This window comes from Coturnix japonica, chromosome 18, assembly GCF_001577835.2.
Source record: "Coturnix japonica isolate 7356 chromosome 18, Coturnix japonica 2.1, whole genome shotgun sequence".
Classification (NCBI taxonomy): domain Eukaryota; kingdom Metazoa; phylum Chordata; class Aves; order Galliformes; family Phasianidae; genus Coturnix; species Coturnix japonica.
In genome coordinates, this window is record NC_029533.1 from 1,858,960 (window position 1) to 1,886,949 (window position 27,990).

Genomic DNA, 27,990 nt, shown 5'->3' on the forward strand with positions numbered 1-27,990 from the left:
AGCAAAGGAATCAAGTCATTCCTTCCCCTTTCTCTCTGGATTCGAGGCTGGTTGCTATGCAGCTGTAAACACTCCAGCAGGTTTTACAAGCTCTGCAGCAGCTCTCAGTGTGGCTTGGAAGGCGGGATCAAACCACTGGAATGTGGGATGGACAGGCAAAACATTTGTGCTTGTGTAGGAGAATGAAAACAAAGCTGTGAGTGGGAGCCAGGCAGGCAGCCCAGCGACCCATGTCCTCCCTACCCAGCCAGGAGCAGCCCAGGTTACAGCTGTGCCAGCCCCAGCTCACACCAGTAGATGTGGAGCCCAGCAGGGCTTGGCCATGCCATGCCAACACGCCAAGAGCCCCAGCTCACTCTCACTTCAGCAAAGCAATTCTATTCCATTCATTCCACTCTCATCAGTGATGAAGAACAGCCCTGTGAACGATGGAGATCTCTCATGCTTGGGGTGTTGGCGCTGTTACCCAGCAGCGTGGCAGAGGCAAGCAGAGCTGCTCCCATCACATCAGCAAAGCCCAGAGGTGTCGGTGCCAGCAGCTGTGTTTGCACACACGCTGCATATGCTGCTGACATCTCTCCCCTGCACCGCTGTGTTCCCGGCAGGAGGAGCAGCAGCAGCAGCAAGGCAGAGCAGCAGCAAAGCGTGGGCATGCGGTCATGTTGTGATAGAGCCCTGTGATGTTAAAATGGAGCGAAGGTGAGGTCCCTGGAGGGGAGAAGGGTAGGCAGGGAACGGCAGTGAAAATGAAACACACACTGGGGTTTGGAAATGGCTTTTCTTTCATCCAGAACAAAGTGAGAGTTGTGTTAAGCAGACCCAGCACTGCCCAGCAGCAGGTTGTTGTGGACTGGTGCCATCAGCACTGAGCCAGGAGGAGGTGGCTGTGGGGCTCCGGTGGTGCAGCAGTGGGATGCCGCAATCACAGCCTTGTACCACCCCGAATTTTGCCATTGCCTCTGCACAGTGGGCCTTCAGTCCTAAAGAAGAGCTCCCATCACCATCCTTGCCTCGCTCTACCCCAGCACAGCAGCTCCTCAGTGTGTGTTTTCAGCACCTGAAATAACCTCGCAGCGTTTGCTGAGCTGCAGATCCCTCGGAGCCTCGGGGTGCTGCAGGTGCACGGCGAGCACCCCGCTGCTGGAGCACAGCAAAACTGCCGCGAGCAAAGAGCAGCTCGGGGGCAACACGAAGCTCTTTTGCTCAGCTCTTATGCTGGGATCCAACGGAGCATGAAGCGGCGTGGTGCTCCCCGGCACAGCAGCACTTGCTCGCCTGCCTCGTTCCCAAAAAGGCAGCGCCCATCCATCTTTAATGCGGGCACTAAATAACTTAGCGTGCTATCTATAATTTAATTAGATGGATGAGAGCGAGCGAGGTGTCTCCTACAGGAGGATATCGCACCCTCCCCGGGCAGCTGTGCCAACGCATCGCCACTCAACACTCTTTCGGAGTAGAAGTTTCCCCCCTCCCGGTGCCCTCGCTTTCCCCCTGCTCTTCCCTCCCACCCACGCCCACAGCAGCGGGGATCACGCAGGTCCGGCCCACCCCGCACGAGCCGATCGATGCGCTGAGGCCAATTGCATGAGGTCCAACAGGAGCCCCACGCTCCTCCCTCTCCTCCTCCTCCTCCTTCTCCTCCTCGCCGCTTTCCCCGTCCCTTCCTCGGGTCCAGCCCGGCCCGGGGGGAGGAGCCGCCCGCGCTCACAAAACCTCCGGCCCCGCACCAGCCCCGCACCGGCGGGGGGCACCCAGCGGGCACCCGGAGCCCACCCGGAGCCCACCCGGAGCCATGCATAGCGCTGCGGGGCCGGGTTGGGGCGGGGGCCGCCCGTGGCCATGAGCGCGGCGTGGGGCGGCCCCGGGCGGCGGCGGCGCGGGGTCGGGGGGCGGCGGAGGGCGCTGCGGGGGCTGGGGGGGCTGGCGGGGCGGCTGATGCGCGTCTGGACGCGCCTGGCCGGGGGTCGAGGGGGTCGGAACGGCCGGCGGCAGCCGCAGCACGAGGACGACGAGGGCGGCTTCGGGAGCGCGGGGAGAAGGGAGACGGCGCGGGGCGTTGGGGTCGGGGCTGCGGGGTGCGGGGCGCGGCCGCCCGGAGCTCAGGGGCTGCGGAACCACGGCAACACGTGCTTTATGAACGCCGTGGTGCAGTGCCTCAGCAACACCGCCCCGCTCGCCGAGTTCCTGGCGCTCGGCCGTTACCGCACCCGCGGGGCCCGCGCGGAGGTCACGCACCGCCTGGCGGCTTTGGTCCGAGCCCTCTGGAGCCTGGAGTACACCCCGCGGCTCTCCGCTGAGTTCCAGGTACGGCCGCTCCGGGATCCGAGTTAACCCGGGGTGGGGTCGGGGCGCTCCACGGGCGGTTCCGCGACGGGGCGGGCGGCGGCGGCTCCTCCCGGGGTGTAGCTGCGCTTTGCACCGAGCTGGATGCGATGGGGAGGGGTCGTGGGGACCCCCCGCTGAGCACGGGATGGGAATCTCCTCTTGCCCCGCAGAGCATCGTGGCCAAACACGGCGCGCAGTTCCGCGGCAACGCGCAGCACGACGCCCTCGAGTTCCTGCTGTGGCTGCTGGACCGAATGCACGAGGACCTGGGCAGCGCCTCGCCCACAGCGGGACCCCGCGCTGCCCACCAGGTGGGTGTCCCCGGGGGAGGGGGCAGAGCACCCAGATCCCTCCACACTGAGCTGGGGCAGCCCTGGGAGCACCGTGCCCGCCTGGTCAGCTCCTGCACCGTGAAAGCAGCGATTCCCCCCCTCCATCCATTCTGTGTCCTGGGAGGACAGATCTGAGTGCTGAGGGCCACAGGTTGGATCTGCTGGGGACAATACAGGAGGAGGAGCCCATGGGGAATGTGGGGAGGTTTGGGGTCCTGCAGGGTGCACAGGCACTGGGTACATTGAGTTCCCTCCCCCGGCTCCCCTCTGACACAGCAGATGGGCCCTGGCCCCCAGTGGACTGCAAGGATGTGTCAGGCTCAGCGGGACCCATTGCCAGCAGATGGCTCTGGGAGAATCATTGTCCCTTCCAAATATATTCAGGCTTATTCACTGCATCACCACAATGTCCTGCCTCCAAAAGCAGCCTGGTCCTTCTGACAGCACCTCCTGGTGCTCCTCATCCCATTGCTGCTGTGTGTTGGGTACCTTTGCCCCAGGTGCACTTGTTTCACAGGACAGCAGACTGAACACAGTGGGACTGGGTTGGGTCCCCATGCCACACGGACTGCAGGGACCCCACAGCAATGCCTGAGGATGGTGGGGACCACAAGGGCCATGCTGGTGTTGGGCTTACCCCATTTGTTTTGTGTCCCTGCAGCAGAGCAGTGCAGAGCAGAGCAGTGGGGAGAGCTTTGTGCAGAGCCACTTCCAGGCACAATACAGGTGAGCTGTGTGGGCAGGATGTGGCCCTGTGGTGTTGGGAGGGGGGCTGAGCTGCGCCTGGCTTTGCTGTGGCCAACACAGCACTGAGCCACGTCCCTGCATGGCTGTGCAGTAGGGCTGACAGTGCCCAGCTTCTGGCTGTGCCTCATGCCAGGCGCACACTGCAGGATGTGGCTGTGCCTTGTGGCCACCCAGCCCCCCAGGGTTATGCCCCCATGGCCCACAATGGCACTCAGAGATGTGCCCATACGTGCAGGTCCTCCTTGACATGCCCGCACTGCCGGAAGCAGAGCAATACCTTCGACCCATTCCTGTGCATCTCTCTACCCATCCCTGTGCGCCAGACCAGGTGAGCGCATGAGTGTCCAGCTCCAAAAAGGGCCATCTGTGCCATCTGGGGAGAACTCAGAGCACAGGAGGTGGCGGTGTTCAGCAAGGAGGGATGGATGCTGGCACCGCCACACCTGGGGCACGTGTGATATCCCCACTGTGGTGTCCCCAGGGCGCTGAATGTGACGCTGGTGCTGCAGCGTGAAGGCGGGCGCTCGCTGCGCGTGGGGCTGGCGGTGCCACTGCTGGGCACGGCTGCGGAGCTGCGGGAGATGGTGGCACAGGAGGGGGATGTGCCCCCACAGCAGGTAACGGGGCAGCCCACAGAGCCCCTGTGTGCTGGGCCGGGTGCCGTGTTGGGCTGTGTTATGTGCCTTGTGCTGCACTGTGTGCTATGCCGTGTGCTGTGCTGTATGTGCCATGTGCTGTCATGTGCTGTGTACTGCACCATGTGCTTCGTGCCATGTATTTGCACTTAGTGCCACGTCCAGTGCCCTGTACTGCCTGCTGCCCACAGGTCATCCTGGCCGAGGTGTCCCCTCAGGGCTTCCTGCACTCATTGGATGACACCAAGGAGCTGAGCATGGCTGGGCAAGGGGCACCCCTGTATGCCCTGCAGGCCCCCCCCGAAGCCCCCCCAGGTACTGGATACCACATGGTGGCATTGGTGGCATCCTACCGGTGTCCCCATGTCATTGGTGGGAGGCAGGTGTGCTGTGCTGGGATTGGTGGGATGCTGGTGTTTGCTGTGCTGGGATTGGTGGCATCTGTGCTCACCTCCCAATGACTGGTGGGAGCTGGGATTGATGGGAGGGAGGTGTGTTTTGTTGCGATTGGTCGGAGGCAGGTGCATGTTCTGCTGCGATTGGTGGCACCTTTCTCCCCTTCTGCTGCGATTGGTAGGAGCCTGTCATGGTTCCCATTAGCGGGAGTTTTCCCACACCCTCCTTGTCACCCCAGTGTCCCCATCCGTCCCCCCGGGGGGTTCCCACGGGCACGGCCGCACCGCGCTCACCCTCTGCCCGCAGGCGCCCACCCCGTGCTGCTGCTGCTGTGCCACGTGGCGGGCACCGGCCCACACCGCGCCAGGTACCGCCATGCCCTGCCCCACATACAGCCCCCCTGCATGTCCCTGTGCCCCCCAACCACGTCCCCATATCCCCAGGTTCGGCCCACCGCTGGTGCTGCAGGTGGAGCGCGGTGCCTCCTGGGCACAGCTGCAGCGCGACGTGCTGGCCCCGCTGCGCGGTATGATGAGGAGCACCATGCAGGTGGGTGTCCTATGGGGGGCCCTGTTGTCCTATGGGGGGCCGTGGTGACCCCACCAGTGGCCATGGTGTCCCTGTGAGCCATGTCCCTGTTGCCCTGGGTGGCTGTTGTGTCACTGGATGCCACAGGTATCCACAGGGTTGAATGGAGCCCATGGCAAGTCACTGCAGCTGTCCATGGGGCCCAATGCCAGTCCCTGTGGGTGTCCCATTCATGGGTGCAAGAGCAGAACTGGGGCCACTCGGGGACACCGAGGTGTGGGGTGGTGCTCCGGCCCCACTGGCACCCCGATGCTCCTTGTGGCTGCTGATGTGTCCTCATATCACCTCACTGTGCTGCCCTGCAGGGCACGGCACCACAGTTCCGCATCCACGTGGCTGGGGAGCCTGGCACCTACCTGTCCCCTCAGGACCCACACCCGCTGTGCCACGCAGCCATTGACAGGTGAGGGGGGGCCACCCCAAAGCCCTGCAGGGACAGGGTGGCCCCATTCCACACCTTTCCCTTTGGGATGCTCCATTCAGGGTGCTGCAGCAGAGCCCTGCCGGTGGGCCCCCCCATGTGGTGCTGACAGTGGAGTGGGACATTGGCACCAAGGAGCGGTGAGTGCAGCACTGGGGGGCACCACAGCCCCGTGCTCCATCCCTGACCCCCTCCTCACCTCCCACCCTTCAGGCTTTTTGGCAGCATGCAGCAGGAGGAGGTTGAGGACGCAGACAGTGTGCGGCTGCAGCAGGTGGCACACCAGCAGCACAGCTGCACGCTGGATGAGTGCTTCCAGCTCTACACCAAGGAGGAGCAGGTGGGGGCACCCAAAAAGCTGTGCTGGGGTCAGGAGGGGGGGGATACACACTCATTTTGGGGTGCTCACAGTATGTGCCCCCAGCTGGCTCCAGATGACGCGTGGCGCTGCCCGCACTGCCGGGTGCCGCAGCAGGGCACGGTGCAGCTCCGCCTCTGGACGCTGCCAGACATCCTCATCATCCACCTGAAGCGCTTCCGACAGGTGGCCCAACGCCGACACAAGCTGAGCACGTTGGTCCGCTTCCCCCTGCGTGGTCTGGACATGGCCCCACACCTGGCTCCGGGAGGGGGACGATGGCAGCACCCCCTGCGCCCACCCCGGAGCTGCCCCCCGGATGCTCTGTATGACCTTTATGCTGTCTGCAACCACCACGGCAGCATGCAGGGCGGGCACTACACCGGTGAGCAGAGGGTGCTGTGGGGCAGGGAGAAAGGCACAGCCCTGGGGTGGGGGGATGGGGGTGCTGCATGGGGTGTGCAGCTGCATGGCGTGTGCAGTGGGGTATGGCGTGGGATTGGGGGTTGCTGTAAGGAGTATGACTTGGGCATGGCGTGGGGCTGGGATTGTGCTGCATAAGAACAGCCAGTGGGGGAAGGGTGTGGGGCTGGGGTGCATGGTGTGGGGTCACGGGCATTGCAGGGGGTGTGCAGTGGGGCAGAGCAGCGTGATGGGCTCCATCTCTGCTGTGGGGAGGGGTGGCCAGGGGGGGCCCTGCCCCCTGCTCCCCCCTCCCTCACCCCTGCCCCAGCGTATTGCTGCAACTCCATGGACGGGCGCTGGTACAGCTACGATGACAGCACGGTGGAGGGGGTGCGGGAGGACGAGGTGAGCACCCGCAGTGCCTACATCCTCTTCTACCAGCGTCGCAACGCCATCCCTGCCTGGTCAGCCAGCAGCGCTGCTAGAGGTGAGCGGTGTCACCCTGCTGTCAGCACCTTGGCAGCACCCCCAGCCAAATGCACGTGCAAACACAGCACGATGTGCCTGCACACAGCACTGCTGGATGCACATGCATGTGCACTCAAAGTGTGTGCATGAGCTGTGTGCAGGTATGTGTGCACACATTGCCACACATGGGCAGTGCAGCAGGCAAGCATGCATTCACATGCAGCACAGCTCCATGCACACACATGCTTGCATGCACAGCATTATGCAGACACTGCACACATCCCTATGCTTCCGTGCACACTCCCTGCATGCCCACATGTGCACATTGCTCACTGCAGCTCCCACGTTGCTGCAGCCCCCAGCCCCACCCCCTGGCACTGTGCCCCCCTTGCAGCCCCTGCTCCCCGCAGGCAGTAACAGCTCAGCCCCATTGAACCACTGGGCGGCCCGGCTGGGGGGCACCAAGCAGCACAGCGCAGAATCGCAGCCTGCAGCTCCCCGCCCATCCCCAACCTGCAGCCCGGACCTTAACATCGCACAGGAGCAAGGTGAGCCCCCCCCTGCTGCCCTGAACCCCGTAGCCCCCGTGCAACCACCCGCACCTCCCTCATGCTCCCTTTCCTTGCAGGCGGCTTCGAGGCCCGGCCCCCGGTGCGGGGGGTGCAGAGCCGCAGCCTCAGCGTCAAGCTGCCGCCCCCCGCCCGCTGCATGGTCCCCCCCAGGGCTGTGCCCATGCGGTGGTCTTTCGCCTCTCGCCCTCGGGCGGCCCCTGGGCAGCTGCTGCCGTACATCGCAATGGGGCCGGTAGGTGGGGGCGGTCCCCGTGTGCCCCATGCGGAGCAGAACGCCGTGCTGAGCGATGCGGTGGGCAGCACACAGAGCACGGAGCCCCCCCACCGCACACCAGCACCACGCCGGGCACACAGCGCCGGCCCCACTGGGATCTCGTGCCCCAAAAGCCCCACACGGAGCGGAGAGCAGGAGACGGGACCCCCCCGGCTGCGGCAGGAGGGCACCCCTCAGTCACGGTACGGCCCCCGCAGCCCCGACGGGACCATCCGGCGCTCACAGAGCTCGGCCTGCCTCCCCCCACGGCTCCCACACCCCATGCGGCGCTCAGCATCGCTGGGCCGGGCCACTGCGGGGACACGGGGCAGGGAGCGGGCAGCGACCCTACGGCACGGGGCTGTGCCTGAGTCCAGCTTCTGAGGAGGGGCGGGGATGGTTGTGGGGCTGAGCTGGCAGCGGGTGGGACCTGGAGCATCGTGCTGTGGGGTCAGGGCATCCCTGTGCCATTGGTGTCCAACACCTGGCTACCCAGAGCCTGGAGCATCCTGCAGCTGCATGTATGGCTTTAGGAGCATCCAGCACCGAGAGCATTGTGGAGTGGGGTATCTGCAAACAGGGCATCCCTGTGCTGGGAGCATCCTGCACCTGGGTACCCAGCACCGGGAGCATTGTGCCATGGGCCATATGCAGTCAGGGCATCCCCACATCATCAGCATCCCAGGGCTGGGCGCACGGTGCTGGGGGCATCCAGCAATGGGAGCACTGAGCTCTGGGCTATCTGACAGCAGGGCATCCCTGTGCCAGCAGCATCCTGCATCAGGGAATCCATCACCACCTGCACTGGGATCATCATGCAACGGGGTGCCCAAAGTCGGGGTGTGCCTGCACTGTGAGCATCCTGCACCTGGGTACCAGCCCTGGGTGCGCTGCACTCAGGGATCACTTTGCACCCAGCTGTGCTGTGCTGAGCCTCAGCATCCCTGCACCTTTCAGCCCATGCCTTATTGGGAGTAAGCAAGGGGTCTGTGGTGCAGAGGGGCTGTTGGGAGGGAGAGTATTTATTCTATACAGAGAGTTTTATGCAGAGATGCCGTTTTCTACAAGCTGCTGGCAGTGAGGGCTGGGCTGCGGGGCTGCTGGCACACTCAGGGCTATGCATCGTGTGGTTCCCCCCGCTGCCGTTTCTGTTAAAGACAGGAAAGGAGCGCGGTGTGCGCCGGGGGGGGGGCAGCACTGGGTGTTTCTTGGTGCTTTTTAATGACCTTTTTGGGACCTTCCAGTGCGGGTGCTTTGAGGTTTGGGGGTGTCTGTGGGCTGAGCAGCCCTTTTCTGCCTCAGTTTCCCTCTCTGAGTGGGTGAGGCACATGGAGATGGGGGTTGGGGGCACGTTCTGTCCCCCAACCCTCACTGACCCCGTCCTGGAGCAGCCCCTTCCCAAGTGCTTGCAGAGCCGCGGGAGGCGTCGAATGAAGGCAGGCTGGGGGCTGAGTTCCACAGCGATGTGCACGTTTATTCCAGCTGCTCCTGCCCCCCCCGCCCGGCCCCGTGCTGCGGGTGATGGGTCACATCGTGGTGGTGCAGAAGCAGTGGGGATGGGGGGGATGGAGGGGGAGGGGTCGGGGCAGTGCAGCACACGGGGACAGAGCTGGGCCACGAAGCGTTCCCATGGACGTGGTCCATTTGTACACCAGATTGGATGGAATGGCTCAAAATAAAACAAATATATATATATATATTTCTATATATACAAATATATAATATATATATATATCTATGCCCACCAGATATATATATATGTCATCTCTCTGAAAAGGATAAAAGGTGACTTTGTCTTTGCATGCACAACCAAAGCCTCTGCTCCACGCCACCAACCCACGACGACAGCAAACGGGGGGCAGGGCCGTGCCCCACGCCTTCCTTATTGCTATGGGGCCGTCCTCATATCCCAGCCCTGGGGGGTACGGAGCGGGGAGACGAGACCCTGGGCTGCTGCCCCAAATCGGGGTGGGGGGGAAATGGGGTGGGAATGGGGCACCGGTGCCTCTCCAGCCCCGCTGCCACCACGAGGACGTGCCGGGGGGGGGACATAGGCACCGAGTCACAAGGCAAAGTCTGGATAAGGCGAACCGAACCCAACTACAGAGCGACAGCGCCCGGGTTGTGGGGCTGGGGGCCGCAGGGACGGGCGGAGGGGACGCCGTCATAGGGCCGTGCTCTCCGAGTCCTCCTCCTCCTCCGCGGGGCCCTTCAGCTGCACTCTCTGCGCGGCGTCCAGCGGGTCCCGGCGCAAAGCGGCCTCAACGCCCCCCAGGTGGATGGACGGCAGCTCGAAGTGCAGCAAACCTGCGGCGGGCACAGACAGCGGCGTGAGGGGCGGCGGGGAGCGGCGTTGGGGAGGGGGGGAGACGTGCCATAGTGTGGCATGAGCCTGGAGAAAGCCACCCCATGGACAGCTGCTGCTCCTGCCTGCCTCCACCAGCTGCTGCTGGCTCCAAGGCAATGCCTGCACGCAGTGCTGGGGTGCAGTGCCTGAGTGCTCCAATATGGGAATATAGCACTGGGGAAGCACTGGGTGCAATGCACTGGGGATGCACCAGGCACACAAGAATAAAATGCTGGGTTGCAATGCTGGGGTTGCATCAATGCTTGGATGCAATGCCGGTGTGCAGTGCCTGGCTGCACCAATGTGTGGATGTAATGCTGGGATTGCAGCAGTGCCTGGGTGCGCTGATGTGTGGATGGATACAAAGCTCAGATGCAACGCTGAGATTGCACCCATGCTTGGATGTACTCCATGGGGTGTGCTGATAGAGTGCAATGCCACCCATGTCTGTGTGCAACACTGAGATGCAGTGCTGGTGCTGCATTTGTATGAGTGTGTTGATGTTTGGGCACAGTGTCTGGGTGCACCCACACCTGGACAACGCCAGGGATGCACCAGTGCTGGGGTGTGATGCCCAGCAAAGCCCAGCCTGTCTCCACACAGCTCCCCTGTTCCATCCGCCCTCACAGGCAGAGCCACATGCAGTGGGCACCACAGTGAGCCCAGTTGCCAGCCAGGTGACTGGGACAGCATTCTCACTGCCAAAGCATCCCCATGGACAAGGCAGCACTGCGTGGCCCTTGGGGACAGCACTGCTTAGGAGATGGGGCTACTCCTGCTGACCCTGGTGCTGCCCCCCACGCTCTGCAGCCCTGCATGGCACTGCTGCATGGATAGCACAGGGGGATGGGCACAAAACCCAGTGCCACCAGGTTGGCACACGGTGGTTGTGGCATCATTGCTGTCCTTGCCACCTTCCCCAGATGCTGCCATCCTGCTGGGGACACTGCCACCTTCATGGAGGCATTGCCACCTTCCTAGGGGACACTGCCATCTTTCTTGGGTCACTGCCACCTTCCCAGGCACATGGCAACCTTCTGTGAGGACACTGCCTTCTTGGTTGGGAACACTGCCACCCTCCCAGCAATGTCACAGCCTTCCTGAGGACAACGCCACCTTCCCAAGGATGCTGCTACCTTTCCAGAGTCATTACCACCTTCCTGAGCACACTGTCACTTTCCTGGGCACACCGCCACCTTCTTTTGGCACTGCCACCTTCCCTGGGATCTTGTCACCTTCCCAAGGACATTGTCACCTTACCAAGAACCGTGCTGTCCTCCTAAGGACATTGCCCTCTTATTTGGGCACACTTGCCGCTCTTCCAGGGGACAATGCTGCCTTCTTGAGGACACTGTCATCATCCCATGTGCATTGCCACCTTCCCAAGGTCACTGTCACCGTCCTGGACACACTGTCACCTTCCTCAAGGATGCTGCCACTTTTCCAAGCTCATTGTTGCCTCCCTGGGTAACACTCTTTGGCACACTGTCACCTTTCAGGGCACAATGTCACCTTCACATGGATCCTGTCACCTTCCCAATGTCACTGTCACCTTCCCAAGGATGCTGCCACCTTCCTAAGGTTGCTGTCACCTTCCTGGGCATAACATCACCTTCCCAGGGTTCTTGCCACCTTCCAAAGCCTTGGCCACTGCCCAAGGATGCTGCCATCTTCCCAAGGTCACCATTACCTTCCTGGGCACACTGCATCCTTCCCAAGGACCTTGTGACATTCCCAAGGTGGCTGGCACCTTTCTAGGCACACTATCTCCTTCCTAGGGACCCTGATACCTTCCCAAGGATGCTGCCACCTTTCTGAGTACATTTCCACCTCTCTAGGGACCCTGTGACCATGCCAGGAGCTTTGCCACCTTCCCAAGTGCACTGCCCCACTCCTGAGAACACCATCCCTTTCTCAAGGTGACCATCACCTTCCTGGACACATCGCCACCTTCCCAAGGACTCTTCCACCTTTCCAAGGTGACCTTCCTGGACACAACATCACCTTCCCACAGACGCTGCCATCTTCCCAGCCACGCTGCCACAAAACCCCAGGGCACAAGCAGCCATCCCGCTGACTCGGCGGTGCCGCAGGGTCCCCACGTTGTCCCTGGGCAGCAGCCGTGCCCAAGAGCGCTCTGAGCTCCCGGCGCAGCCCGGCTGCGTCCCGCGGCGGCTGGGTTACCTGTGGGCACGCTCTCCCCGGGGGCCACGGCGTCGAGCAGGGGGGGCTCCGTGGGCTGGGGGCTACAGCCGGACGCGCTGGCCGTGGGGGGCTGCGGCGGCGGCAGCGAGGGCCTCTGCCTCGGCTTGGGGACGGGTCGAGATTTGGTTACAGAGCTGCCCAGGGGAGGAAGAGGAGGAGGAGGAGGAGACGGGGAAGGTGCGGCGGCTGGGGACAGCTGACCTGAGGCCAGGCAGTAGCCTTGCGGGTATGCGAGTCCATAGGGAGCGGGGGTGCCCGGCGGGGTAGGGGACAGGCTGCCGGGGGACGGCTGGCCCGCCGGCGGCTCCGATGCGCCCCCCGAGGAAGGTGCCTTGGGTGGGATGGGCGCCAGCTTCTTGGAGGCTGTGGGAGAGACAGACAGACAGGAGGATGGAGAGATGGACACACAGCAGTCAGGGGGCCGGGGGGTGACACACAGCTGGGTACCCACCTTTGCGTGGGGCACGCGGGCTCTGCTCAGCGGGGGATGGTGGTGTGCCCATGGGCTGCTGCCCGCCGCCCTTCTGCGCCGTGGAGATGGGGGACAGCTCTTTGGGCTTTAGTGTGCTGCAGGGACAAGGGATAGCAGTGAGAAGCTCTGCTCCCAGTGCCCTATGCCCAAAGACCAGCAATGGCAGCATCCTTGTGCAAAGCACACAGCCTTGCGTGCCATGGGGCCATGGTGCTCAAGGGCACCCATTGATCTGCTATGCTTTAATTGCAATTTAAAGCAATTTCTTAGCACAAAGGCCATGCTGCAGCCAAGCCAACACATGGCCAGCAGCCATATCCCTGGAGACAGCAGGGACAAGGGACAGCCACGGTGGCAGGGGTAGTTACCTGGCCAGGTTGGCTCCCGCAGGCATGCGGCCGCCCCCAGGGGGAGAGGGCAGTGTGTGGGGCCGGGGGGTGGGGAGGAGCAGAGGGGCAGCGATGGGGAGCGGGCAGTGCCATGGGGCAAGAGAGCGTGGTGTGGGGACCAGCAGGGAGCAAGGCTTGGGGAGAGGGTGGGGGGCAAGTGACTGAGGGGAGCAGGAGGAAGAGGAGGAGGAGCGGGAGGGAGGAAGGCTCTGGCTGCAGCCCGGCCAGAGGCGCAGTGCAGGCTGTGTCCAGGGCAGGGGACAGGGATGGGGACCAGGGGCCAGGGACCCCCGCTTGTCCTTGGGGCAGGGGAGGCTGTAGCAGCAATCCGGCCAGGCGGGCGGCACACCACGAGTGCTGCAAAATGTCCAAAAAGATCACAGACAGCAAAATGATAGAACAACAAACTAAAAAGAGACGTGAGCAGAAGCATCAGCAGGAGGGGAGCGAGAGCAGCAGCAAGGCAGCAGCACCAGGGGAACAAGTCCTGGGGCTGCTCAGAGGGGAGGACAACATCAAAACAGGGGGAGCTTGAGGGACAGCCCCTTCCCCACGGCTGCAGAACTGCTTGGGGTGGGAGCTCCATTGCTGGGATGGAGCCCCTGTGCCAATGGCAGCCCAGCACAGGGATGGAGAAGGACAGATGAGGGGAAGGCAGCAGCACCAGCATGGGTCACCATGTTACAGATGACAAGAGCAGTGCAGAAGCAGATTGGCACAAAGGACATTGAAGCGAGGCATCAGCGGCACAGTGGAGGGGTCCTGACAGGCACCCCTACTGCAGGGAGAGGCTGCGGGGTACCCAGGGCTACAGGTGGGATTGCTATAAGCACGGCCCTGCACCAGAACACAGCTCTTGGGTGCTTGGCCAGCACTCTGCCATGGCACACTGCAGCCCTGCAGGGTGGCAGGAGAAGAAGGCTCCCCATTTCGGGGCAGGATGGCACAACTTCGGTGCTTCCTTCCATATGACCTACGTGAACTGCAGGAGGACATGGATCTTGGGTGAAGAGCTTGGGGAATGCTAGACTCCTTTAGGATTTCACTCTGATCACTGCCAGCCCAGCAGATTACAGCTCACCACTGTGAGCAGTGCAATAGTCCCACGAGGAAACCCAGTTCAGCTTGGTCCCAACGGGGACACCAGAGGGACACCATGGGGACAAGCCACAGACACATAGGGACGTGGGTCCATACCTTGCCCGCTCGGCTGTGGGCGGGAAGCCGAAGCTGGTGGCAGGAGATGAGGGGCTTGCTGACACATCAGGAACCTGCTCAGGGATGGGAGAGTGCGGCGTGGCGGGCAGCTCGGCGGGCGGTGCGGGGGGCTGCGTGGCTGGGGGGGTGGCGGGTGTCTTGCGTGCCCCTGAGGTGCCTCTACGTGCCACCCACGAGGTGTCCATCACCCTGACGCCCATGCTGGGGACAAAGATGGGGCCTCAGCAACCGCATGGCAAGATGGGACCACGCTGAGGCACTGCTGGTGTCCCCCACCCAATGCTGCTCCCATTGAGCCCCTGCAAATGTCTCCTCCACTGGGAAGCTGCTGGGAATAAACCCCCATGGCAACAGGGTGGGATGGCTTTGCATGACAGGCTGGTGTCACCAGCCATATCACCCATTGCCTTGGTATGAGGGCACCAGCATCCTCCCAGCACCCGCCTGGAACTGCCGCAGAGAACACCATACCTTTGGATTTTCCTAAGGCTGCATGGACAGAAACAGATGGTTATTAGTGGTAAATAAGCTAAAGCCTGACATGGGGTGAAAAGCTTGGAAAAAGAGCTGAGAAGACTTGGGGCACTGGTAGGAGGAACATGTACTGGAGATGGGGAAGCCTCAGAACTGGGTCCATAGCACCAAGAAGGGCACAGGAGGTGACACAGAGGCCAGCCTGCTCCCACTACCAGCAATGGGGGCTGCGACAAGCCCAGGTCTCATCCAAGCACCCTTAGATCTCATCCAAGTGCCCTCATATCTCATCTCAGCATCCCTGGGGGAAGAGCGCATCCCCAGCACGGGCAACAGGGTCCTCCCATTGGAACCACCCAACCTCCAGCTCGCACACAACTCCAACCCTGGGGAGGAATGCCAGCTCCCCATCCCACAGCCCCAAACAGGCCCTACCCATCCTTCTTGTAAAACTCCAGCATCATGTTATCCGTGGCCACGCTGAGCGGCCGCCGTGCCTGGTCGTGCTGCTTGCGGTCGGCATGGTCCATGTCTGGGGAGGGCATGGAGCTGTAGTTGGCGTTGTGGTTCACATGCATGGGGCTGCCATAATTGCCAGTGATGTTGAATTCAATGTCTGGGTAGGAAAGTGAGAGAGGGACATCAGTCTGTGTGTCCCCAGCAAGGGGCTGGGATGCAGGGTGGAGGTGCTCCTGGTGCTATCTAAACCACAGGATTGCCCACAACAGAGCCATGGAGTAGCTGGGTGCATCCCACTGCTGGCATAAGTTATGTTGGTCCTCTCACCCACCCAGGACACATGATGCTCATCCAGTCCTATCCCACCTCATTGCATCTCATTGCATCCCACCCAATCCCATTCCATCCCATTCCATCCCATCTCACTGCATCCCATCCCTTCCCATCCACCTCATCCCATCCCATCCCATCCCATCCCATCCCATCCCATCCCATCCCATCCCATCCCATCCCATCCCATCCCATCCCATCCCATTCCACCTCATCCCATCCATCTCACCTCACTGCATCCCACCTCATCCCATTCCACCCCACCCCATTCCATCTCACCCCAACCCATTCTGCCCCATCCCAATGCAGCACGGGACCCAGCCTACCTCCAGGGAAGAACCAGTCAGCATGCTGGATGAGCGGCTCAATGATGCCCACAATCTGCAGAGAGACGGTCGTCATCATCTCCGTGATATTCCTGCAACACAGCAGGGAGTGGCTCGACAGTTTGCCATTCCACCATGCCCCAACCCCACTTCCTACTGGGATTTGCAGCCCCCCATCCCTTGGCTCTACCACGCACATCATGGGAACCAACCTCCTGTGGTTTCACCCCCCATAACCCCCTTGCACCCTTGCATCATGCATGCCCATGACCATACGCTACCCTTCCGCCTGTGGCCACAGAAGGTTGGGACCCAGCACGATGGCCACATTGCTTGGTGTCATTTTGTTCATGTCCTGGTACTCGGTCAGCTTGGCCAGGAATTTGATCAGGTACCTGGAGGGGTGAGCACAGACATGGTGAGGTGGGATGTGCCCTCTGCAGCCCCAGCACAGCCCCTCACTGCCCCGCACTCACCTGATGTTGTTATAGTTGGCCTTGGGCAGCTTCTCGCAGGCGTTCCACAGGGCCTGCAGCCTCTTCTCCTGCTCTGGGATGCTACAGGAGGGGAAAAGCTGTGTGTCCCCAACTCCCCAAAACACCAACCCACTGTGCTTCACATCAGGGCATTCATTCCTTTACCACTGTATAGGAGAGCTTATACATCGAGGCCATTCTTGTTGCTAGGGCATGCCATGCCCAAGGAACATCACACAGAGCCCTTGGACCCAAACACAGGCCACTGGGTCAGAAATAACTCAAGGAAAGTGCCCAGATGGGTGCACAGGAGTGCCAGCAGCCTCTGCACGTGGGCTGCAAGCCCCTGTGCTCAGCACCCTCACCCCAGGGGAACTACCATGGGTCAAAAATCTGCTTGTTAGGACCCTCCTGAAATCCAGTCCCAAGACCACTTCCCATCCTGGACTCACTTGGAGGCCTGGATCCACTCCTCGTACAGCTCGAACGTCATCAGCGGCTCTGGCAGCTCACGCAGGTAGGACTTGAGTGCTCCTGCAGCACATTAGGTTTCATGGAGGCTCCTTGAAACCCAGCACCCACTGAATTTCCACCCCACCTCTCCCCATGTAGCTTTCCCCTCTCACTTGTACCCCCCCAGCGCCTCTGTCTCCCTTTTGCCAGGCACATGCCCATCACTGCCCCATGCTCTGGGCACCCCATGCCCTCCAGCTCAGCACAGCCCCACAGAGGCCCTTGGTGCCTTCCCTGATAGGGAACCAGAGCCCACACCTTGCAGCACAGCAGGGAAGTGAGAACCTCGTTTGCATTTAAACCAAACCAATACTTAACAGCACAGCAGTCTGGGCTCTGCATGCAGGGAGCATCCTGCACCACTGCAGAAGCAGCAGAGATAAGACTGCAAACTCCATTAGGACTCATGTGCATCCCTGACCACCCCTTGCTCCTGCAGAGCATCTCCTGCTCAGTGTGGGGAGGGAGACCTGAGACACTAGAGGTGCATGCACCCGGTGAGATTTGGGCTTGAAAGCAGCCTCTGGGTGCAAGGCAGCACCCTTTGGGGCCCAGGGCACCCCCCATGCAGCAGCCCCCACATTCCCCACCTGCAATAGCATGTGGGTCGGCCGAGTACTCCTGCACATCCACCACACAGCAGTCCAGGGCAGCCTTCAGCTTCTTCAGCTTGGATGCAGAGGGAGCCACACGGAACAGGCCCTTGGCACAGCACACAGGACAGCGTCGGCACCAGGGAACAACCCCATGGTCCCCCCGGCCACTCATCCCCGTGCCATGGGAGGCAGCCGGGGCTGTCCCTATGGGCACCCACCTCCTCCTGCATGCCACACTCCAGCAGCATGGTGACACAGGCCTCCACTGGGAAGGCGATCTCACGCCCGCTGACAGACAGATGCTCCTCCAGCGGCTTCCCAAAGGATGGCTTCTCCATCCACGCTTCTGTGAGGGCACAGGGCTGACAGGATGCACCCTGCGTCCTCCCCACCCTGCCCTGGGCTTCAGCTCAGGGGTTCAGCAGGTCTTGAAGTGTTGTTGCAACACCGCAGCCCTGAGTTTCCAGCCCAGCCAACTCAAAAGTGCCTTATAAAGGTGGAATCCATGCAAAATGGGATCACATTTCCTGATCCTAACGCATAGGACCAAAAGGGAAGAACACAAAGGTGACCTGGGTGGCTGCAGGGGGGACAGTGCGGTGACCCCAAGGGATGGGGACATTCCCCCAGCTCAGGGACAAGGGGGATGCATTGCTGCACACTGTGGGGTGATGCCTCAGCCTGCTTGCACAGTTATCCTGCAAGGTGAGGTGATGGGCTCTGCACCCCCAGCTCACACCTTGCCACCACCTGCCTTGAGCTCTGCATGCACTCACCCTGCTGGGCCTTGATCTGAGGCAGCACATTCTGCAAAAGTGCCAGTGACTTCCTGTGGTACTCAGCTTGCACCTCGATCAGCTGCAGAGAGATGGCACAGACTGCACCCAGTGTCACCACCATGGCAAGGGCATGGGGTAGGGCAGCAGCAGTGAGCAAGGGGATGGGGAACCAGCACAGTGCTCACCGTTTGGAAGTAGTTTGCATAGTCTATTTCTTTGGCCACGAAGCTGTACATGTCAGCCGAGAGCTGGTCCTGTGGGAGCACGGAGGCAGGAGCTCACATCAAGCACTACAGTGGCCACCACAGCCCAAAGGCTCCATCCTTAGATGTGCAGCACAGAGGCGTGCCCAGATGCCACATAACCAGCAGCATTGCTCAGCTCTGCCTTCTGCTGCACTTCACCCTCCCATACTTTGGTCTTTGCAAAGACTCCTGCCCTCGTGCCTTCTCAATACAGCTCCTTCATAGAGCCACAGAACATCCCAAGTTGGAAGGGACCCACAAGGATCAAGCCCAGCTCCTGGTTCCATGCAGGACCACAGCCAGCATAGGGATAGAGCAGATTTCTGAGGCCACTCCAGTCCTGGCTGTGTCCCTGCTGGAGGAGATCTGTCCCCACAGGGCTCAGTGTAAGCAATGAGGAACTCCCTGACCCCAGGGATGGGATTCTCTCAGGCTCCTGAGGACCATAGGATGCAGGTGACAGAGGAGCCATGAGTGGCAAGCATCATCCAGATCTGGGATGGCACCTACTTTTGAGGGTGGCACATGCTGTGTACAAGCACCTTACAATGCCCAGTGAGTGCAGGAAGAAGGTGGGGCTGTGACAGGGCTGCTCTGGGCAGGGAATGAGCAAGGGGAGGGGTTTCTGGTGGGCAATGGGGTTGGCAGAGGCAGTGGAGTGATGCTGCAGGCTTCCCACTGGGCTGCAAGGGGATGCTGCAGCCCTGGCTGTCTCCAAACCACACTGCCCCAACACTGCCCCCTGACCCCCCCACAGCCCCACCACAACCCGGGCTGATCCCATCCCAAGCCCTGGCCAGCAGTACCCTGCAAATCTCCACTCTGTTTGCTGCCTCCTCCATCTCCTCCCTGAGAGCATCAGCTTTGGCACCCGATGGCTGCAGGTTACTCGACAGCCCCGAAGACTTTGCAGACTGCTGCCACCTGTGGACACAGAACTGTGTCAGTGGGACACAGGGGACACACAGAGCTCGTGGGCAGCCCCGGGACCCCCTGCCAGACTGTGGTTTTCCCCAGGGCTCAGAACCAGGGTCTCAACCTGTGCTGGATGCATGAGCTAATCCCAACCACAAATATCTCCAGCTCCAATTCAGCAATCATTTCCAAAAGGAGCCTCAGGCAGGTGGGATGAGAAACTGAAGTAACTGGGCAGCAATGGGGCATTGATGCCCCAGCCCTGCAGACACCCCTGCCCTTGTCTCCTTGTGCAGGAATGGGCAAACTCAACAGTTTTCCAAGTGTTTGCAAACTGCCTCAGAACAGCCCCCAGGTCCCACCACAGCATCACCTGGGACATGGGGTGACACCAAAGGACATCCCACGGCCCCAGCAGAGCTCTGCCTACCCAGCACTGCTCTACAACAGGAGGAGCAACTGGCTCTTTGCCTCCATGCAACAACTTAATTCCAATGCTGCTGGGGCAGCACTGGTGGAGCCCCACACAAGGAGTGATGCCAACCCTGCAGCCAGCCCAGCAGCAGTTCCCACCTCGTCCTTGAGGAGTCCATGTCCAGCACCAGCTTTGCTAAGTGCTTCCTCTGCTTCTGGATATTTGGGATTTCCACCTGCAGCAACACAGGGGTGGGGGAGGATGAAAAAAGCCATTGACTCACTGCAGCGTTAGGAAGGCAATGCAGCTCATCCCTCCAACAACTTGTTTGGAAATGTGTTTCAGCAACACAAGCACTGACTCCTCTCTGCATTCAGGAAAGCAGAAAAGAGCAGCACAAGGAGGCCAGGAGAGCCCATAGTGGGGCCAGCTGGCCATGCCCACCTCAGCCAGCATGAAGAGCGGCTCGATGACGTCCCTCTCCACCTGCAGCTCAAATTGGATGAGCTCCTGTGCCAGCTTGTCCTCCGCCTCCCCGCACAGCCGCAGCATCTTCCTGCAAGGCACAATGGCTGGGGCAGGGTGGGCAGCCATCCTGACCACAGGCAGCGGGATGTGGGATGGGGATGGTGGTGCTGTAGGGACACGGTGACACCAGCACCTCTTACCCCAGCAGGGAGTCATCACCCAGCACAGCTGAGCCCTCTGTCAGACACTGTGCCAGTGTTGTCAGCGGCAGCTTCTTCTGCAAAGGGAGCATGGTGCCATCAGGCCCTGCACACTGCAGGGCAGCCCATGTGCTCGGGCATGGCACATGTGTGTGCACCCATCCACACAACTCACCGAGCGCTTGTCGGCATCCACACCCTGCTGGCCCTGCAGACATGCTGTCAGCTTCTTGTGGGTGCTGTGGGAGACCTGCTTCACCAGTTCCAGACGCTTCTCCACCTGTGGGCACATCACTATCACCGCCCTGTCCCGTCCTGTGGGACTCTTCCAACCAAAGGGAGTTTGGCTGAGAGCTCCTCTCCCCAAGGAGGGCTTTGCTTAATCCAAGCTGGTGAACCCCCACACCCAGGGCTGAGAGCTGCCTGGTTTGTGGCACGGCCTTGGCTGAGCTGGGAAGATGATCCCAAAGCTCAGTGAGATGAGTCACCGAGCGTCAGCATCTGCCCAAAAATGAAGCCGGGAGCATCAGGGAGAGGGGGGGGAAACACACAGTGAAGCAGAAAGCACAACATCTGGAGGATCAACTGGGAGAGCAACCAACCCACACAGTGCCAATGTCTGCCAGCATCCTCCTCCCCTCCCCAGGTGTGACCACCCCCCCCAGGGGACAGCCATGAGGCAGCCCAAGAACTCCACCCAAAGCTGATACAGTCATATCCCACACCCAGCACCAGGCAGCAGCAATTCACCTGCAGGAGATCTTCGCTCAGCACCTCTGTCTTCTCAGCCCTGTGGGAAAAGGTGGAAATTAGAGGTTGGTGATGGGATGGCCAGGTGTTCCTAAAGGAGGGGACTGTCCCCCTCTGCTCCAGATGTGGCACTGTGCCCAGCCCCGGTGCTGTGCTGAGCTCCCCTGGGGATGGGGCTGTTTTGCTGCAGAGAGGCAGATGTGCACAATTTACCTGCAGACCCAGGAGGTCCTGCATGCAGTGATGCTGCACCACTGGCATGAGGGGAACAGTTACACCATGGCACAGTGTAATCTGCATTCATAACCTGAGGGGCTTTTTGCAGCTTTGGTAATGTGCTTGGATAGAGCACGGAACCGAGATGAAATGCAAAGGTAGGTTGTGCTCTCCATGTTCAGCACTGGTTAACAACAAGCTGCAGCACAGCCACATCCTCTGACCTTCCAAACAGCACCCAACCTGACCCAGCTCTCCTTGCCTTCCAATAGCCAAGACTGTTTCCTCAGCAGTGAGAGACTGAGCTGCAGAGATGAAGTGCTGAAAAGGTGGGAGCAGAGCGAGAAAGAGGAAATAAAGAATGTGAAAGTGGAAGTGAACCATAGAATCACAGAATGGCCTGGGTTGAAAAGGACCACAGTGATCATCTCATTCCAACCCCCTTCTGTGTGCAGGGTCACCAACCAGCAGACCAGGCTGCCCAGAGCCACATCCAGCCTGGCCTTGAATGCCTGCAGGGATGGGGCATCCACAGCCTCCTTGTGCAACCTGTTCCAGTGCAGTGAAGAATAATGGAGAGAAAGCTGCAAGGCCATGGCAGCAGCACAGCTCCCAGCAGGGATGTCTGTGAGGTCGCTGGCGAGCACGCTGAGCTCAAAGCCTTTCTGAACTAACGGTGCTAAATCTGGCTTGCATACGAAACTTGTCATAACGTCCGATTTAAGGCAGTTTATTTGAAAGAGGCACAGAGAGCCCATCTGGTTCCATTCAAAAAGAATTGGATTTAAATGTATGAATCGCTATCTCCTGTACTTGGAAAGTGATGGAACAGCTCTTCACCTGCAGGGGGTACAGCCACAGGGGTCTGGATGCTCCTTTGGGACACTCCCAAACCCTTTCATGGAGCTGTCACTCTGCCTTCCAGAGCAAAATCCCATCGGTCATCCACACCTTGCATTATTTAAGCACCTCCAAGGCACCGTGCTAACACCTGTGCCCACCTGTGTGCAGATGGAGATGGGTGAAGGCAGCAAAGATTTTTATGCCCAGCCGTAATGGTAGGTGAGAAATGAGACTCTGGGGAAGGCGGTTGCTTTGGATCCCTTGCATTTAAAAACAAAACAAAAGCAAGAGCTAGTCGGATTTTACTCCTCTCCTGCAAATCACCTTCGGCTCTTTTGGGCAGGCTTGGAAATGGTGCAAAGTTATCCCGAATGTGGGAGAAAGCAGCAAAAAAAACAAAGGCAACAGAGAGCAAACCCACACACAGCACCCACACAGTGCTCCCCATCCCAGGCACCAGGAGCAGAACACGTTCAGCACTGTGTATCTGCTGTACAGAAGCAGATCGAGCAGACGTGGTGCTCCATCTATTCAGCATCCATGGAGAGGAAGGAAGGAGCAGAGAGACGTGAGAGCATCGTGCACATTCACATTCACATTCACATTCACACATGCACAGCTCCAGAAGCAAAGCATCTCTGCCACCTCCTCTGTGCTCCATCCCCACTTCAGCCCTGGGGTGCACTAAGAACCCTGCTCCTCACTCACATCCATACAAACAGCCCATCACCATTCAGAAAATGCTCCGAACATTTTTGTGTGTGCTTTCTCCTTTTCTGGACAGCCAAATGGTGGTTAGCACGCCTGGGGCTGTCCAGCTTGGGCAGATCTCTCCCAGCCGTCACAAAACAACCACGTGTTATAATGCATGTGCAGGAAGCAGAAAACAACACTGCACACGGGCTAACAAAATCTGGCCTTGTTCTGCTTTCAAGCACATGCAGCACAAGAAAACCTCCCTTAACACTCAGCACAGCACCCACACCTTGCCCTACCACAGGGCACTGGGTGGGTTGGGAGCCCACCAGCAAACAGCCCGGCTCTGCAGAAGGGGAAGAAAAGAAGCTCCTCTGTCTGAAGGAAACAGAAACTGTTCCAGAACGCTGAGAGAAACCCACAACCAATTCATCTCATCCCTGTGTTTGCTCCAGAATGTGGAGATGACACCCAGGGGTGTGAGAACCAAGCAGCATCTCCAAACGCACATCAGCCTCCCGGAACAAGCCGTTCCAGATTGCTGTTTTACATATAAAGACTATAAGGGGGAGGGGGGGGGGAGAAATCACATTGTCTTACTCCACTGCCATCAGATTGCATGGCAGCTCTGTGCTGGAAATATCCCATTCTACCCGTGATGTTTCCAGCACCTCAGTCTATAATGAACACGGCTTTGGAAGGGCTGCTGTGCCTCCTCCTTGTGGCTTTACTGTCCCCCACGGGTGCCTCCAACAACGCTGCCCTACAACAACTCACTCACACCCAAAGAAACCCATTGGGAAAGCAGCCTGGCAGCAGTGCTGCCGTCTTGCAGCCGAACCCTGTGCCCTAGGAATGCCCCCCCCCTGCAGTGCCCAGACTCTGCTCTGTGTTGGGCAGGGGGGATTAGCAGCTCTGTGCACTCTCCCATCTTTCCGCCAGGCACAGATCACGCTCCTCCCCTTCCCCTCCACACTCCCACCCCAGAGCTGTTTTTCTCAGCACAAATCCAGGCAATTCTCAGCCTCGGTCACTGTGCAGACCCTGAGAGCATCTGGGAGGAAGGGGACAATTAGTACATGGAATTGGAAGCAAATGAGCGGGGGATACAGCTACAATTTGCTTGGCTTCGGTGCAAACCAATTGTTGCCACTGGAAATCAACACCAATGGAGCAAATTAATTTGATTTAGTGATAAACACTGCGTAATCTTCCAACATGAAATTGCGCGCTGACCCCGGAGCTGCAGCGAGCGTCTGCTTCCCCATGAGCATCCCAGCCCAGAAGCAGGAGGCAGAATCCAGGCTTCACATCACAGCGTGTTCCCGAAGCAAAGTGAGATGGCTTCCCCAGGGCTGAGCAATGGGAGAGGTGGAGGAACGCCCCATATCCTGCTATGATGCCCCCACGCATGGATATCCCCATGTATGGGCATCAGTACACAGCTCCAGCTATGCTTTCACAACAGAGTGAGCTCTGGGGATGCACCAACCCACCAACACAAGAAGCACAGCCTCGATTTTTGACCATTTCAAATCCCATTCAGCATTTTGCTGCAATATTCTCCCCAAATGGGAAAACCATCCCCCAGAGTCGATGCAGCTGGGATGTGGTCTATCAGCTGTGGGGGCTGCGCTGCATCCCACAAACAGCCTCAAGTTCCAAGGACGAGTTCCCAAGGACAGGAAGGAGCATCCCGAGGGCAGAGCTGTGTAGCTCCCTGCCCTACATCATCCCCCAGCAGCTCCACCTGCACCCCTGGGTGCCAGCACCTTTGAGTGGGGTTTTGCCATGCACAGATCAGCGTGCAGCTCGGGTACCCCATGGCACTGCTCGGCTTTGCTGATGGGGAGTGAGTCAGAAGGAGGCTTTAATTAAGGCACAGCCCTGCGTGCAGAGCTGCTGCCAGGAGCACACAGAACCAGGGCTGGACCTTGCGTGAATCTCCTGCCCCCACCCCACAGCACATGGATTTGGCAGATCCCTGTGGGTTCAGGGAGCCGGGAGGAGTGACGGTGATTTATGTGCAATTTGGGGACAAAACATTCAGACTGCTCCATTAATATTTCATTGCTCCATTCGCCAGCGCTGCTGGCTGAGGAGGATAAAAATACCCGGCTGGCTGCCTGCGCCCGCTGCCACCACATCTCTGCTCCCTGAGCCCAATGAGCCCAGGGTCTGCCTGGGGTGGGCAATGGGATTGGGGGCTGCAGGCTGACAGTGAGCTGCACCCCACAACACACATCACGCTGTGCCCTGCTGCAAACCCCATCAGAAAATCCCCGGCGATGCAGCTCGTCCTTCCTCCCCCCATCCTTGCTTCTTCCAAGGCTGCATGCAGAAAAAAGCCTCTCTATTTAAAGCCTGTAGCTTGAAGCGTAGGCATCCCGATGCTTGAGGAAAAGGCTCTGCCCAGGAATAGAGCTTGTTGCCTCCCAAAGACACCCCAAAACGATGCCAAGGAGGACACATCCCCCTGCTCCCCCCCCATCCCTTCCCATGACTGCATTCCCAGCTGCCTGCTGTGCCTTCAGGCACCCAGGAGTGTCACTTTGCATGAGGCTGCCGCTGCCCGTTCCCTTCCTGACAGAGAGAAATCGGCACTCAGACAGTTCTGGAAACCAGGCGGGTGCTGTATGTGCAGGAGCAGCATCACAGCTGCTCCCCACGGCCTTGGCAGCCCCACACATGGAATGGGGAAGCACAGGAATAAAGCAGGAGCACTCAGCAAGCATCACAGCCACGCACTGATCTCTATTCCCTCTTTCAACCCCATGGAGATGTATCCAGGCTGCATCCAGGCTGGGTGATGCTCCAGGCTGGGCACCAACTGTGTCCCAGGGATGAGCACCTCTGGTTCTCCACCTCCTTTAAGCAAAGCCAGGATTCCCACAGCCCCGTGTGTGTTTGTGTTTATAAGAGGGCTGGGAAAAGGGCTGCGAGGGGCAGCAGGGACAGAGCCAGCCCTGGGACTGGGCACAGTGGGGCACAGAGGGGAGGTAGCAGAGGACAGCAGGAGGGGATGGCAGAGTAGTACAGCGCTGAACCAAGTGGCCATTTCCTTCCTCCCTTCTGCCCTCTCTTCTTGCCCTTCCCCTTTTTCTATCGTGGTAAACAAAAGGAGTAAATGGCACGGAGCAGCCTTTGGCCCCCACCCAAAGCTCGAGGTGCTGAGGAAAGGGCAGCTGTATGGGGAAGGGGCAGCGCTGCTCCTCTGGGTGCTAATGCTTCCTGGAGTGGGGACCGGAGGGGTTTCCCCGAGGCATGGCACTATTCAAAACATGATTTTAATACAGGTGCGTGGCTCAGGGGCTGGCCAGACAATGGGGACAAGTGTGGGAGTGGCAGGATGGATCAGCCCGTCGGCCCAGGCTGTGAGCCTAACACAAGCCATGGCAGTGATGTCCTTAAGAGGGGCACAGCCCCCAGCTGCCCCCTGGGCACACCCTGGCGCAGGAGCACGGAGCTGGGGATGGCAGCTCTGGTCCCCTGTCCCCAACCCACACTCACTTGGGGAGAAGACAACTACACCCACAGGGCTTGTTGGGAGGAGTGGGATCAGCTGGGAACCCCCTCCCATCTTCACGGCACAGCGCAAACTGCCTCCAGCATCCCCAGTGCCCCTTACAGCAACTTGAGGGATGGCCTCCAGACCCTCCACCACCCATCCAGGACACTGTCCCCATCCCCGTCCCCAGGGTGCCAGCACCGCAGGGCTGCCAGCCCCGCACCCACGGACCCAGCCGGTCACAAGGCAGTGCTGCAGCAGAGCACGGCAAAGGATTACTTATTTATTTGCCTGCTGAGAAACCCGTGCATGAACGGGAGCGTTGCAAACATGGGCGACAGGCCGGCTGCCTTACTGAGCCCTACGGAGCAGAGCTTCCCCCTACCCGGTCCCCAGCCTGGGGAGCAGAACACAAACAGCCCCGCAACACTCCGAGCTGTGAATTCACGCTCCTGCCTGCGTCACCTGCCGCGAGCATCTCCCACACGGCCGATACCCGGAGCTCTGCACCCGCCCCGAGCTCAGCAGCGAGGCAGGAGGGCTCTGGGGCTGGCGGTGACCCCATTTTAAAGGCTGACGCGTGGGGCACACACGGGGCTGGCAGCAGCTGTGTCCCTCCAGCCCAATCCCTGCTCCTCTTGATGGATCCGAGCCCGGCGCAGCCCCCTCCATCCATCCCCGTGCTCCGGCTGCTCGGTGCCGGTGGGGACCTGCAGCCATCTGCGGCCGTGCTGTGGGATGGATGAGGCACCGGGCTGCAGCCACTCGTCCCCATCGCTCATCTCAGGAAGGAGGAAGATGGAGGGATGATGGATGGAGGGATGGAGGAGTGGATGCGGGGAGAGATGCAAGGAGAGAAGGAAGGATGCACGGAGGGATATAATCACAGCCATGGGAGCACGGTGGCAGCCCCATAGAGGACACAAGGAGCAGCCCCCAGTAACGGGGTGACCGCACACAGCCCTGCCCCAGCCCTGGCGCCGTGCTGGAGTCGCAAAAGAAGAAAAGGAGAAATCCTTCCACCCTCCCCCCCCCCAAACCGCTGCAAAATCTCAGGAATTACACAACAACCGCCGGCAAAGCCGCGGGTCTGGCTATGGGCCCGGACAGCACCACGGCACCCACACACCCCCACAGACACCCCAACGTGTGCCACCCCGCACCACGCCGGCCCCACAGCCCCGAGCTTCAGCCGGGGGGAGCCCTCGAGGGATGGGTGCGGCTGCACGCAGTGATGCTGGGGGAGCACCCGAGGGTGATGGAGAGCTGGGGTAGGGGAGCAGTGGGGAGCGATGTGCTCCGGTGCTGGGGGGCAGGGCAGGGTGCAAGCAGGGCGCAGGTGGGGAGCGAGCAGGGTGTAAGTATGGAGCGGGCTGGGTGCGGGGCAGGTGCGGGGCAGGTGCAGGCGGGGCGCACGGCCCGTCCCCGTCCCTACCTGCCCACGGTCTGGTTGGCGAGCTGGCGCATGCGGTTGAATTGCTTCTTCATGGTGGCGGCGGAGCGGACGCCCCTTTACGCGGCCGCGGGCGGGCAGAGGGGAACCGCTCCCGGCGCCCCTCCCGCATCCCCGCCCGGTGCGCACCGGGCCGAGCCGAACCGAACCGGGCCGACAGGGCCCCGCCGCCCCCGCGCCTCCCTCCGCCTGCGCGG

At 60.4% G+C, this 27,990-nt stretch overlaps 2 protein-coding genes across 9 annotated transcripts; one reads left to right on the forward strand and one right to left on the reverse strand.

The window, feature by feature from the left end:
• The first annotated feature begins 1,579 nt into the window (after positions 1 to 1,579).
• On the forward strand, positions 1,580 to 9,249 carry USP43 (ubiquitin specific peptidase 43). Of its 3 annotated transcripts, none has more exons than XM_032448324.1 (15): positions 1,580 to 2,304; positions 2,496 to 2,636; positions 3,322 to 3,383; positions 3,640 to 3,732; positions 3,886 to 4,021; positions 4,231 to 4,354; positions 4,742 to 4,802; positions 4,879 to 4,984; positions 5,329 to 5,426; positions 5,507 to 5,584; positions 5,658 to 5,784; positions 5,869 to 6,198; positions 6,481 to 6,694; positions 7,086 to 7,223; positions 7,304 to 9,249. In XM_032448324.1, exons 1-15 carry the CDS (start codon positions 1,840 to 1,842, stop codon positions 7,882 to 7,884), a joined length of 2,754 nt encoding a protein of 917 aa, XP_032304215.1. In that variant the 5' UTR covers positions 1,580 to 1,839; the 3' UTR covers positions 7,885 to 9,249. The 3 variants fall into 3 exon arrangements, with proteins under 3 accessions (XP_032304215.1, XP_032304214.1, XP_015734999.2); XM_032448323.1 differs by having other exon boundaries at positions 1,581 to 2,304; positions 5,869 to 6,187; positions 6,536 to 6,694; XM_015879513.2 differs by having other exon boundaries at positions 1,926 to 2,304; positions 3,319 to 3,383; positions 5,869 to 6,187; positions 6,536 to 6,694.
• On the reverse strand, positions 8,950 to 27,950 carry ARHGAP44 (Rho GTPase activating protein 44). Of its 6 annotated transcripts, none has more exons than XM_015880113.2 (22): positions 27,776 to 27,949; positions 21,078 to 21,117; positions 20,503 to 20,607; positions 20,328 to 20,404; positions 20,104 to 20,215; positions 19,818 to 19,894; positions 19,136 to 19,253; positions 18,270 to 18,338; positions 18,082 to 18,163; positions 17,524 to 17,651; positions 17,300 to 17,411; positions 16,649 to 16,730; positions 16,197 to 16,277; positions 16,002 to 16,115; positions 15,721 to 15,812; positions 15,041 to 15,221; positions 14,603 to 14,620; positions 14,111 to 14,332; positions 12,893 to 13,270; positions 12,504 to 12,619; positions 12,032 to 12,415; positions 8,950 to 9,807 (listed from the first exon to the last, which is right to left on the reverse strand). In XM_015880113.2, the coding sequence occupies exons 1-22, from the start codon at positions 27,826 to 27,828 to the stop codon at positions 9,665 to 9,667; spliced, it is 2,784 nt and encodes a 927-aa protein (XP_015735599.1). In that variant the 5' UTR covers positions 27,829 to 27,949; the 3' UTR covers positions 8,950 to 9,664. The 6 variants fall into 6 exon arrangements, 5 of the variants coding, with proteins under 5 accessions (XP_015735599.1, XP_032304217.1, XP_015735596.1 ...); XR_001558875.2 differs by lacking the exon at positions 12,893 to 13,270 and having other exon boundaries at positions 9,697 to 9,807; positions 12,032 to 12,155; positions 12,254 to 12,415; positions 27,776 to 27,828; XM_032448326.1 differs by lacking the exon at positions 14,603 to 14,620 and having other exon boundaries at positions 27,776 to 27,950.
• Positions 27,951 to 27,990: the final 40 nt, after the last annotated feature.